General features: G+C 37.8%; 1 protein-coding gene across 5 annotated transcripts in view; it reads right to left on the bottom strand.

Moving 5' to 3' along the window:
* Nucleotides 1-14: 14 nt before the first annotated feature.
* LOC125453199 (mitochondrial ornithine transporter 1-like) overlaps nt 15-14,107 on the bottom strand; it is a 60,326-nt gene continuing 46,233 nt past the window's right edge. For 4 of the 5 annotated variants that reach the window (XM_048532446.1, XM_048532445.2, XM_048532444.2 and 1 more), the window contains 4 exons: nt 10,934-11,074; nt 8,605-8,777; nt 2,382-2,540; nt 15-420 (listed from right to left, as the gene is read on the bottom strand). In XM_048532446.1, coding sequence (XP_048388403.1) covers nt 299-420; nt 2,382-2,540; nt 8,605-8,777; nt 10,934-11,074 — 595 coding nt within the window. In that variant the 3' untranslated portion in view covers nt 15-298. The remainder of the gene's footprint in view (nt 421-2,381; nt 2,541-8,604; nt 8,778-10,933; nt 11,075-14,107) is intronic. The other variant, XM_048532447.2, reaches the window with a different exon arrangement.

The following is a 14,107-nucleotide window of genomic DNA, read 5'->3' as shown; positions in this document are numbered from 1 at the left end:
CTTTAAACATTGCATTTGCGTAAGTTATAGGTGTTGATTTATTTTCCTGGAAACTTAGAACACCATTTTTGAATTTAAAAATACATTACAATTTTGGCAATAATTAAGTTACAATTGCTTGATAGTTAAATTAACTTAAGCTACTTTTGAGAAATCCACAACATCTTTGGATCTAATAAGCACCCTACCATGTACAGTATCAAATATCCAGTTTTACATTACATCTAGTCCTAAATTGACTTTTTGCAGCATAATCAAATCCTTGGGAGTAAGGTTTCAATCATTCTTAGAATACACATCAGTCACTCATGTAATCCATCATAGCTTTTCTACTCAGTTCATAGGCCAAAAATAATGCACCATTGGCAGGAAATGCACGTATCATTGTTGGTGTTAATCCAGAGTATATTGCTTTCAAGCCTGTGTGGAAAATGAAACGTTAGAACCATTTCAATGTTGAAGCATAGAAATAAGTGGATATATGCACTATTCACAGTACAGCAAGTTTCTTTCTCACAGCATTAACTCTAATTTTTTTCAAAATTCTCCTACTTAACCAAATGGGTTTACCAGTCTCAAATTGAATTGCTAAACTGAGCATAGATGCTAATTTTGAATCTTCTATTTGTGCCAGATCCACACTTAAGCTTTGTATATATTTTGTCCACAGCTTGCTCTGTTGGAATAACTGCTATAAATTCCTTTCTATTTTGAATTTAACTAGTGCCCCTCAAAGTGCTTTTACAAGACTATTTACTACTAAAATTTAGGCAGTGTTGTAATGTAGGAGAATAAGCAAGATATCACAATCAGTGACCAAAAGTGACCAGATCATCTGGTTTGGGTGTTGATCCAGCAAATGCCATTTTTTTTTTTCCTGAGGATGTATGCATCAAAGTAGTTTTAATTCAGCATTTTCTGAAGCATGTCTTGCCCTTGATTTTTCTATTCCACAATGAAACTATACCCAGCTGAAAGTGTGTATGTATACATACATGTTCAAACACTGCTTTGCCAGAAATAGGGTGGACTACAGTCATCTTAATTTGCTGGTTGTCTAAATCCTGATTGCACTACAGCTCCTAACTATTATAGTTCTGAAATCCTAGTTTAAGCATCTTATTGATGCTGCCATAAAAATCGAACTTGCCTCCATCGTTGCAAGTTATTACTTTGTTTCTGATAACCCAGTCAATTTAACTGAGGATACTACCACTCAAGCATGTAACAATGGCAACATTGTAGATTTTTTTGAAAAAAAATAGTGCCAATTCTAGGAGCTTGCTCAGCAAGGCAGTAGGATGACAGCTCCCTCATGGCCATGCAAGTGCTGACTCTTCAACATTTTTTTTCCTCATTTCCAGTATGACTGACAGTTTGCCTCAGCAGCCATGGTACATTTTTCACCCTTTCAACTTGTGATTCTAATTTTGTGTATGCACTTCTGGGAGGGGGAAAATCTCAATTTTCAGCAGATTTCCAGGTTCTTAAGTTGGTCTTGAACTCTCTTGCCTCTTAAAATATTTATGCAGTGACTGCCTTTTTGTTTGCATTTTCTCCATGATGCAATGCTGTTGTGCAAGATTGTGCATTTGTACAGTAGTCTAATGTTTTTGCAGATGAATCATTTACAAGTTTCTGCATATCCAAATCCATTTACATGTCTTTGCTTAAATACTTAACTAGTATTCCGAAATGACTTCACTGTTTTATTATTAACGTGCACTTCACTCATCTGACTGTGGTGGGCACATTTTTCATTAATTCTGATAATCTAATATATGTCAGAGGGGGCAATCTAGCACACTTTATTCTACTCTGTACAATATATTACAGATAGGTGAAAGATTTAATAGTAGAGCCATTTGAAAACTTGTTGGTTGTGCAGATCTTAGACAAAGTATGCAACAGGCTAGGTTCCAAGTTTTTTTTTGTTACAAACAGCTGTAACAAACTACTGGGTGGGTACAATTTTAGGGACAAGAGATTCCCTTTCTACAGAAGCAGAATTAGCCCACCATAACTTGTTAGTGTCCATGAAAGATTTTTGCCTAAAGATGCATCACCCTCACAGATGTCTCTGTCCCCAACATGCTTAATCCTTTTCAACATTGCTAGTTCTACAATTCTGAATACCATGCATTGACTGACCTCTCTAACAGTTTGGAGTGGGTGGGTAGTATTAATTTTAAACTACACTACGAAGATTCTCTGCTCAGTAGGAAACTCCTATTCTACACAGTATTTATCTCTTTTTGTTTTTTAAATCTGTTCTGAGCATGCAGTTGACTGTTCCTAGCTGTCATTTAGCAATGGAATAATAAATCTGAGGGAAAGGGTGCATATTAAGCAGATGTTTTTATTAGCAAGATCCATCTTACCTTCCTTCATGAAAATATTTCTGAAAGTACTAAAGAAACCAGCCTGCTGGCCTGCCATTGAAAGGACCTGTATACGAGATTTTACGCAGTCGATTGGATAAACAGCAATCCACAAACAGGCACCTCCAAAACCACCACTCACCATCAAGGGAATAGGACCTTTTTATGAAACAGAATTAGAGCCAGTTAACGTGGTAGCATCATCAAATCTAATCAAATCAAATCTTCCTTCATGTTAAAAATTTCACCATGCTGATTATTAGTACAATTTTTACACCTTGGAAATTTAATGCAATTTGATCCAAATCAACATTATCTAAGGTTTTGGAGTAGATCTATGGTTGGGTTGTGGATGTTGAGGTTGGTTGGCTTGGCGAGCCAACCAACCTCAAATTAACATGGAATTTCTCAACTGCATTTACACCTTTTGATAAATTAGTGTACATGCAACTGCCTAAGTGGCATAGTACTTTCTGAAACGGGATTGATGAGCTGGTGAATTATTCCATAGTGGGCTGCCTGCTATCAGTTTCTCTGCATAGCTAGGAACAGGTTAGAGGATGCTGGCCTTAAATTTTCTCTTACCCTATTAATTTAACAAATATCAATTATAGAATGGTTACAGATGATCATTTGACTGCTTTGTGCCCATGCTCAAACAGCAATTCACCTGTTTGCACTTTCCCATCTCTTTAGAAAATTAGCGGTTCTGGAGAGAATTGGGTAATTCCTTCCATCACACTTTGGGAAGTGCATTCAAGATTCAAACCACAAACTATGTTGAAGCTTCCCCCTCTGTCAATTCTGTGTTACCAGGGCCTAGTCTCTCCAGATCCCTTGTGATTATGAACAAAAATCCCTACAGAAAATACACCCAGGTTCTCTGAACTATCTCATTTAACTGAAGTCCTTGTTTTGAAACCAGACTTGTCTTTCTGCAGCCTCTCACATCTACACACAATACCTGAAGTATGATGCCAAGATTTGTGTGCTCTGCCAGTAAATGCAGCTGATCTGATTTGAGGTTACAATTTTTACATTCTTGCACCACCCTAATCTAATCATTCACCCCCTGCTCAAGGTTCTACCTGCTTTTGACTTTAAAAATATTTAGACTCTGCTCCCACCTTTTTTAAAGACTTATCACCCTCAAATTTTGCTTCCTCCCTTTCAAAAAGCAGCAATATTTTAAGAAATATGACCACCACTTCAAGATTTTTTTCACAAGACTATCCTTTCTACAACCCTGTCATGTCTGTTCAGGATCTCATTTCAATCTCTTACTTGCACTTCCAACAGATACAAACCTAGTCTGACCAATCTTTCCTCATAGATGCAGTGAGAGGGGACAATGTCCTATTGGTCTGGTGAACCTCTAAAATTGCCTCAATGTATTTAACCCTTTCTTTTTAGCTAAGATGATCAATACTTCACACCATATTCTATTTCAGTCTCACCACTGCTATGTCTGAATGAAGCATAACGTCTTTGTGTGTTCAATTAGTTGTTAGCTTTCCTAGTTGGACACACACTACTTCAGGCTAAGCTTTATTTAAAAGAAATCACAAGTTTGTTGCTTTTTGTAGTCTCTGTCTCCATTTTATATAGGCCAAGTTACTTTATAAATTCACAGTATTAGCAACTTACTATGTTACCAACTTACCCTGCCACCTTCAATTTGTGCACATGTACCCTGGTCCTTGTGCTTCTATAACCCCTTTTACAACTAGCTTTTTAAAAATAGTCTTTCCTTGTTCTTCTCAAAGTACATACTTTGCATTAGACTTCATTACATTCTGCCATTGTGCAGAGTAATGAGTGGATTTTTCTCCTAGATTTCCTTTAGTCTGAAGGGGGTTCCACAACAGTTTAGAACTTTATAAAACAAAGATTGAAGGTGTTAGATTTTATTAATTGAATAAAAATTACAAATAGGATAAGTCATCAGGAAAATGAACAGCGGTACACGTTCCTATCTCCTTTAAGCTTCCCTGTTTTTTTTTACTCCTTTCAATAGTTGACTAGTTATTGACAAGTGATTTTGTACAAAAATGTATTTTGTTGGGTTACTAGTTTTTTTACTCCCACCAGCCGTTAATCCTCCAACTCGTCTGCCATACCGCTGGTGGATTACAATGGTTTGCAGCTGGCCACAGTTGTGCCTAAGCTTAATGCAGTCTACCTTTTGGAAAAACATGCCTTGTATACTTCAGGTAATAAATATACTTTAGGCAATAGCCTTGGTGTCTGCTCAGTGCTAGAATCTGCTTGCTCACTTACTGCCTTGACTGAAAATATGTGACCAGTGAAAATACACAGCAGGATTTGGTGATTGAATATACCTCAACCCCGATGGGAGACATTTAAATCCTATAATGACAAAAGGGTATAAAGATTGTTAATGCAGATAGTATTTTGCATCTGCAGCTTGTGTAAACCAAGTCATCACTCTTGACTATTATCCTAAAACAAATTCTTCCTAGAAATTGTGAAAGTCATCCCTTTGACCTTTTTGTGGAGGTAATTTCAACTCTAATTGGCTACTTTTACCTGTTAACAGCATCAAATACAAGAAAATATTAACACTTATGAAGCACTTTCTTCAGTTAAGTTAAAATTGACATGGCCCTTCATTTGCAGCTTGTACAAAGCACTAATTGATATGTTTTTTTTCTGCCCACCCCACAAACCTGGAAAAAGAAGGGTACATATTCAATGCAGTTGTCTGTCAGATCACACTATACGTTGTCATGATGCCTTACAGAAGAGAAGTGGAAGATTATTGGTCCATGTATAAATTGAGCTATCTTCATTTCTCTCCAGCAATATATTTTTGCTTTAAAAAGGACCATTCTAGTTTGACAGGAACACAAATTTATGTAAATACATTCCAGTTTTTAGTTCCAGAATCGCTGGGCAAGATTAAAGGTATGAACTCCTGAGACCTGGATTGGGATAGGGACTCCAACTAGCAGTCAAATGGACTCTCTATTCTCAGAATTCCTAGATCCCAAACCCTCTGAAGGGACTGCCAACTGTAATAAGTAGGCCTCCCCTTTTCAGAGCTCAGATCAGGATTATAGCCGGGATTCCCCAAACTAAAATTATATCCATTTTTAAAGAATGCAAATGGAAAGCAAGCCAATTATAGGTCTTTAGCCTACCACAATGACTCTAGGCACTTCCTTTAGTGGGAAAGCAGGTGCCTGCCAACACTGTACAAAATAGTCACTACTTACCAGAGACTTGGTAAGTTCCTGTCTAATCAGCTTCTGATATGTTCTCAATTTTATGTTTAAATCATATGCACTGTCATCTTGAGGTGTGTGTGTGGGTGGGGTGCATGCATGCAAAGGATGATCAAAATTTCCCAATTTAAGGCTACTGCTGTGTCAGTTGTACAGCTACATAATGCCATAGAGGCCTTAGCTCGGGTGATGAATCCAGCTCACTGGTTAATTGCAGGTTTGATCACATGAAAGAAAAGCAAATCAAGGATAGTAAAGAAAATGTTTTAGCTTGGTTGTCCACCTCCTTCAGAAGACTTAATTCTCCCTCCTAACACCAGTGGCTGCACCTATTCCAAATGGACTAGAGGTTCAAGGAGAGTTTATCAGCATTAGGGGTGGGCAACAAATGCTGGCCTTGTGGTGATGTTTATGTCCTTTGAACAAAAATTACAATCTACATCGAATTTTTTCTTTTGTCTTTCAAAACAAAAAGTGGCTTGTTCGGCCACTCAAAGCATAAGAGCTAACCACGTAGCGGAGAGCCTGAGGTCACGTGTTGTCCAGACCAGGCCATGTCTAGTAGACTTCTCCTAAAAATAGATTATGATCGTGAATAAAAACAAAGTTGCTGGAAAAGTTCAGCAGGTCTGGCACCATCTATGAAGGAGAAAAGAATTCCTGTTTCAGGTCCAGTGACCCTTCATCAGAACTGATTGTGGCTGGGAACATGTCAGTTTATATGCAGAAAAAGAGAGGTGGTTGGGATGAGGAGTAAATGATAGGATAGATTATTTACAGCATCTGCAGTTCTTTTGGTTTTTATCATAATGAATAATGGTTGAGTTGCTGCCATTTTAGATTTGCTTTTAATTACTAAACTGGTGCTATTACAACTGTCAGCATGCCGATGGTTCCAGATGATACCAATATTTGAGGGTATTTAGAAATAGACAAAACTCTAAACTATATTGAAATAATAGGCCAAATTGTCAAATCTTTTTTTCTTTCCTCACTTCATAATTCACTGGTGGCCCAATGGGGTAAATCTGCACTTCCACTGACACTAACAACATAGCATGTCATTTTACACCTATATTTATTTGAAACCAATGTGCACTTTTTTAATCCCCGTATTAAAGAACAAATTTCTCCAGGTTCAAGCTTTATGAATATGTTGTTGTTAATGATATTAGTTACTTAAAGACAGTCTTTGAAAAGATTGACTCAGTTAGAATTACATTTGACATTTTTACCTTTTAGTTGAAATAAAAGCATTACACTACTCTGCAAGTTGAATGTCAGCATAGCTGTAGAACATGCCAAGGGGTCCTGACAAAAACTCTGCACTTGCCAAATCCTTATCCCTCCATATTGTTTTGGGTGATTCTGAGGAAAAGAATTCTCATGTATGCTGCAGAACAGCCAAAATAACCATTTTCCAATTTAAGGCAGAGACTGCAAGCAGTGATTCAAGTTGAGTAGAAGGAGTGGCAAGGAATAAAAGTATTAACGAAGGGTTTCTACAAACATGGGGCAGATATTTGTTGGGGGGGGGGGGGGGGGATGGGGTGCAAGGTGGAAAAAGAAGTATTAGCATAAACTGGAGGGAAAAGAAGAGCAAGAAAACCATGCTGAGGCACGAAAAGGATGGTTACATTTCCTAGTTTCTGTGGACTTTAGAAGAAAAGAACCTAACAGTAAAGGAAGTTAGATCAGGTTTTTTGATCTGGAAATAAGGGAAGAGAAGTAGCTGTAGAGAGTGACTATAGATATTGTATGGGAAAGTAATTGCTGAAAATACAAATATTAGATGTTCTTCTGTGCCATATGATTAAATGAACAAAGAAGCATATTTTCAGTGCATCAATCTTGTGTAAGCACTTCAACTCAACTGTGTCTCAAATGCAATACTGATAACGATCAACTTTCAATATACGTGAAGATTGGTCATAGCTACTGCAAGGATCTATAGCACATCTGAAACTTAGTATCATGTGTCAGAAGCTTAAACTTCAAATTAGTTTTAAATGGTCAGGTTTCTTTTTGTAGCCAGAATAAGCTCCTGCTAAATTAGGGTCAGTCTCTGGAGGTGTGGTGGGTAGGGCAAAAACCCTCTCCCTTTCATAAAAGCCAACAACTTGGTTTTCTACACTGTTAAGTCTGTTGTTTGATTATTTGCGATTTATCTGCCTATACTTTCCACAGGATTCTGGAAAAAGAATGGAAATGGAGGGAATACATACAGAAACTGGTAATGCTGTGAGACGAAGCACTTGCCAAGGACACTGGGCTCTACAGTCCTGGAACAAAAACATGGGAGCTTCCTCTTAGACTATTCCACCAACAGGTCTAACGTTGGAACACTCAACTGAAAAAGAAAATCTTTGTGCTGTGAGGATACAGCAGAGAAGTGGCTGTTAGTATATATTATTACTAAATGTTGAGGCAAGGTCGTCACTTCTGAAAGCAGTACCTGATCCAAGAGTGTTCATTGTAGAAAACACAGGAGTAGCCCATAGGCCCTGAATTAGTGATAAATCGAATTTGGTTCCATAATTTAAAAAAAAGCCTTTTGGTTTTAAAACAAAAGAAATCTGTAAAGCACTCTTTTAGCATTAGCCTCTTTCTAGGTCAGTTGAAGTCTGACAAACTGTAATACCCAATAACCTATTATGTGGACTTGCGAGCCTAGTAATATCTATGAACTTCTTCAAGCTATTGTTTCAAGACACATCAAAAGGATATGCCCCCTGCAATTTTCAATATTTGAAAAGGTGAACTTATCCTACAATGAATTCAAAAGAAGAATGATCATGCTCCTTGCAATTTTATGATCATAATCAACATTGGAAACTATTAGGATAAATGTTTCTGTTGAAGCAGGAATTTCAGAGTTAAGAAGAACAGCAACCCATTTTTTGGTTTTAATCTCTTGTAATAAACAACTCCACTCACACAAACACACCCACCCAAAGCTTGCTTTAGGCACTAACCTAGATCGTCTTTGGAGCGGCCTCCTCGTGTAAAAATGGTGCGACTGAGTTCGTAGCCACCAAAGAAAAAGAAGTAGCCAGGCATTTCCCTCATCAATGTGCTCGTCAGACCTTGGTACAGGCCAAGAGGACCATCGGTTTTCAAAACATTCTTAATCACTGCCCAAACTGTGCTAAAAATAGGAGAAAAATGTACAAATTGAATTTAGCTGGAATAAGGCTGATGGTTTGTTGTTACAGGTACCTACTGCAGAATTCACATGCAGTTTTGTTAGAAAACGTTAGACAGGAAAACATAACTCAAGTTCCCAGATTTCTTGCCTCAAGGCACGCTCCTTTTCGCCCCACCACCGCCACCACCAAAATGAATGAATCTGAACTCCATCTCTTCAGATTACAGCACAGCAAAATGAACATTTAATTGTACTGGTGGAAAGTTCACAAAGTTCACTTCATCATGTAAAGCTCACTTTTTTAAAAACAAAATGAAACCACTGTTTGGTAGTAATACATAATAGCTTTAAAGCACATTTGAAAAGTTGCCAACTTTCAAGGTGACTACCACTTTCAAATGTTTGCAAGTATTAATATAAATTTTAAATAGGTTGGCTCACAGCATTGGTTAATATTTTAGGAGCCTGACTTTTTCAATCTGAAATAGCTTTAAAAGAAAAAAGATGTTGGACAGCTATTTATACAGGAGAAGAGTAAAAATTCCTTTCCAAATTGTAGCAAGATCATACTTACACAGATTTCTTCAATTTGCAGCTTCTGCTGAAAACTTCAAGTGTCAGCAAGTATTGTTGTGATAGGAATTTTTCCTGCTTTGGTGGCTGATAAAATGTTTGTCAGGATACCCTCTTGGATGTTTCACAAAATCATTTTCAAACAAAGCTGACAATGTGGAGAATCCACAATATTGTACATCACTAGTTATGGTCCAAAAAAGGTACAATCCTTACAAAATTTATTAATCTCTGGAAGTAACTGAATCTTCTCAATCTGTGGTTGGAAGTCAGTAGTTCTAGTGAAGGCAGACAGCAATGCAAAGGTGTTTGTGTTTCACGACAATACAGTGTACAACATGGGTACATACAAGAATACATTCAGAGTTTCTCACAAACCCCAATGATTTAAGAGGTCCACAGAGTGTGGTATAGAATGAACAATTACAATCCACTTTGGGTGCACTATTTTACTAAGATCAGCCTTCGATTCCAAAATTTTCCAATTTAGCCTTGCAATCACTTGCAGTGGTGTGTAATGTTGGCATGCAAGTGCCAATTTTGTTCCATTAAAATTATTGATGGAAAGCTGTGAACAAGCACCTGCAGTTTCTTGATATCTACCCCCAATTGTGGAGTCCTAGCTGTCAGTAATTTGATTTTGTATTATCCTCATTATATGGGTTTGCACCCAGTGCAGGACTAATGCTACTGAATTATAAATTGTTAAGGTAACAACCCACCGTAGATTTGAATGCTACAAAGAATCTCAGCAGGAGACCACACAAAGAAAATTTTCGCTCTCTCTGTGTCTCTTTCTCTATACCCCTGTCATTCAGTTACAAAGCAAGGACTGTGGGAAGGGGGCAAAGATTCCACTTAGGGATTCCGTGCTCCTGAAAGCCTGCACAAAAAAAAAAATCACCTACTCACTGGCTCTGTGGAGAATATACTAGAAAGGACATCAATCCTTGGCATTTATTTTTCTCCTTTCACTTTCCATCTCACAAACTCCAAACTTCCTCTCAGGTCTCTACCTGTGATAATCTACAGTCACTCAATAGCAATGGAAGAGGTGCTAAAACTGCAGGCACTCACGTTTTTCCCTGGTTTTCTGATGCCATTGAGAAGTGTCTCCTACACAAAGCCCATATGATAGTCCTATTCAAATCATCTAATTATTGGGTGAGTTAACAGGATAAACGCTTTGAACTTTTCATTCTAAGGTACATCATGTTGAAGCCTTAACAAATGCATGCCTCCCAAAGTCTAGATATGACTAGCAACACGAAATGCTCTCAATAAGAAATATATTCAACCACAAAATTAAATGTGTGGGTCTTGTACATACTCCATGAACTACACCATCTACTAAACAGTAGCAAGAACAAGCAAACTCGGATACATTTGCCCATTCATTTTGAGGTAGCAGGAAGTGGAAGTGAGACACCTTTGGAGTAGACATCCTACTTCAATGCAGTCTGGTCCAACTTTCAGCTAGATCAAAAAGGAAAGATTTCCCGATAATGTAACTGTAGCATTTTAAAGAATGAATTAGCAACTTTTTAAAAACACTAACGTAACCTTTTTAGAAAAGGACGTACCTGGGATGTCCTTTGGCTAGCTTTCCTGAAGATTTCATTTCATGCATTGCCTGGAGTCGACATTTGACCAGCTCAGTTGGGCAAATGGCCAATGAGGCAAATATTGATGCAAATGAGCCAGAAGCTGCTTTCTGTATATCACTGAAATGACAGGCGCATTTATATTGAAAGGAAGATTGGAAAATTCTCCAGCAGCTAGAAATGTTCAGAGCTGCGTTGTTTTAGTAACCGTCCCTTCCCTCAAAATGAAATTTAAATGATCCGTCTACCGCTCCCAAATTTGTTACAATGCAAAATTTGCTGGGTCTACAATCATTTGTACAGTTTATCAGCTTTGCACAGAAATCTTTGATCCGAAACCACCTCCCTTTATTTGATACAATTATTTCAGATAGTCAATATTCATATTTCTTAGAAATACAAGACATGGGAGCCTGCCCCACCATTTAGTAATGATCATGGCTTATCGGTTTGTGGATTTAACCCACTTTTCTGTCTGCCCCATAACTGTCAAAAATCCATTTAACACAGCCGACAATAAATTGCAAAGTCCAGTCTCCAATACCTTTTGAGAAGAATTTCACATACTAACAACCCTCAGAAGAAAGAAAAATCTTAATTTGGTCTTAAAAGTTACCTTTTGTTTTAAACTACGTCCCTTAGCTTTAGTCTCCCATTTGTCCTCCTGATATCCAATTTGTTCAATTGCTTGAGATCATAATTACTCATTATTTCTCATTCTTCTAAACTCCACTGGATGTAAACCTGGCTTTGAAGCATTTTTTCATAAGATAAGCCCTTCATTCCAGAGTTGAGTGGAGTGAACCATGTCCATTTAAATCTGTAACACTTTAACACACTATGACAATTCATCGTCAGCATTAAAGACCATTGCTTGACTTTGAAAGATTTTCACTAATGAAAAACTCTTGTGAGCATCGTAACATTAGAGTATGGCTGACATTTTATATTTTTTGCTAAAAAAGGTTGTCCTTTATATATTATTTAGTAGTACAGAAGAATTTGAGTATTACTGAAATAAACACATTTTGTTAAGGCTTTTCATCTTGCCTCATCAGGACACATATAAAAAGTAGCAACATAAAAAGTGGAAGAAACATGTTATACTGTTTGAGAAGGGAGTGCTAATTTATTGGTCGAGGCACTGCTGTGGAGAATCCTCCAGTTCAATGATGACTGCTAATTAACTGGCAAGCAGTGCTTACAATTAAATCAACAGGTTGACTAATTCCTTGGGACATTTGTCTTGACCAGTGAACTAGAGATTGAGTTTTGCGTACTTTGTTCAGCTATGACAGGTGCAAAGTTGTACCTGTTCAGCCTATAAAGAACAGCGCCATATGTACTAATCTTTGTAGCTTCCAGTATGTACCAGAGTGCCATATTGTGAGCCTGACTGATCTTCCTACATTAGATGTCAGCATAATGCTTAGCACACAGTATTATTTACCAAATGTACATTCATCATTGGACACCTGTGCAAAGGTTTTGCAAAGCAAAGGCTGGTTGAGTACAGTCACTGCCTTGCCTGTTGTGATCAGCTGAAGGGACATGCTCTCTGATACATAAAATTTGCCAGTCTTTAGTATGACCAGCATACCTGTCATCATACTGACACTGAAATTTACATACCACATTATTCAAGCATGAGATGAGCAGAATATCTTTTTGGTTTATGATAGCACTCCATAAATGGCAAACACAATTTGTGTTGCTACTTCACAAGGTTGATCCCCTCAGTCCTGAAGAGTGCCCAGTCCATCTTTGATTAGCCTGAGAAAATAAGGAGTCTAATAATTTTAGCAACAGGTGAGTCTAGCTAAAGTGAAACAAAGAACTGAGGATGCAGGAAATCTGAAACAGAAACAGAAATTGCTGGAGAAAAGCAAGTAGGTTCCCAAGAATGGTCACTAGCCTTGAAACATTAACTCTGATTTCCTTCTACAGATGCTGCCTGACCTGTGGAGATTCTCCAACAATTTCTGTTTTTGTTTCAGGTGAAACTAAGAGTATCACTCAACTACTCATCATTTAACTGGTGCACTGTACATGATAACACATTTACAAATCACAATCCACTTCATCAATCTAATCAGAAGTCACATAACACTAGGTGTAGTCCAACAGGTTTATTTGAAATCACAAGCTTTCAGAGTGCTGCTCCAAAGGCTTGTGATTTCAAATAAGTCTCATAGAATCAAAGAATTCCTACAATGTGGAACCTGGCCCAAGAAGTCCACACCAACCCTCAGAATATACCACCCAGACCTATCCACCTAATCGACACAGCCCTGAACACAATTTTAGCATGGCCAATCCACCCAGCCGGTGCAGCTTTAGACTGTGGGAGGAAACCGGAGCACCTGGAGGAAACCCACACAGACACAGGGAGAACGTGCAAATTCCACGCAGACAGTCACCCGAGGGTGGAATCAAACCCGGGTCACTGGCACCGCAAGGCAGTAGTGCTAACCACTGAGCCACCGAGTCACTCATCTGTTGCATTACAACCTGGTGTTGTGTGACTTCTGATTTTGTCCACCCCAGTCCAACAGCGGCACCTCCACATCAATCTAATTAATTGGCACTCTCTTCTCGTACAGTCTAAAATGTTGTTTATCTTTACATTGGGATTTTTGTCAATGTCCTGATGAGTGCAAGGCAAATAGCTTGCTTGAATTACTGTAAACTATAGCAGTTATTACTTGATTGAAACTTAGCTATGCAACATGTTTTACACAAACTCCCTTATAAACACTTTTGGTAGTTTGCAAAGTTATCCAAGATATTAAATTTGCATTCTTTTATACATGACAGATAAGTATTAAGAGCAAAGATGTCTTTTTTACAGAAATGCTAAATTAGCAAATTACATTTCTCAAAACATGTAGGATTAATTAAGGCCTTAGAAATTTGCAGATGGTTGGCCTATTGATCGGTGCCGGTTGTAAAAGCAGCAAGTTCCACATTCCCACCATCCAGTGTAAGAAATAATTCTTCAATTCCTGTCTAATCTATTCAGTTATTTTAATCTATGTCCCTTAGTTACTGACTTTTGTCTTGGATCCTCATTTTTTCAATTGGGTTGTGCTTCATGAAGATTGGAAACAATTTCATAGCAAAAGGGATGGAGGAAAAAAACACAATTGCAAG

The sequence above is a fragment of the Stegostoma tigrinum genome, chromosome 6 (assembly GCF_030684315.1).
Source record: "Stegostoma tigrinum isolate sSteTig4 chromosome 6, sSteTig4.hap1, whole genome shotgun sequence".
Lineage (NCBI taxonomy): Eukaryota > Metazoa > Chordata > Chondrichthyes > Orectolobiformes > Stegostomatidae > Stegostoma > Stegostoma tigrinum.
The sequence above is the reverse complement of the archived record's forward strand: the minus strand, read 5'-3'. Positions and strand labels throughout refer to the sequence as shown.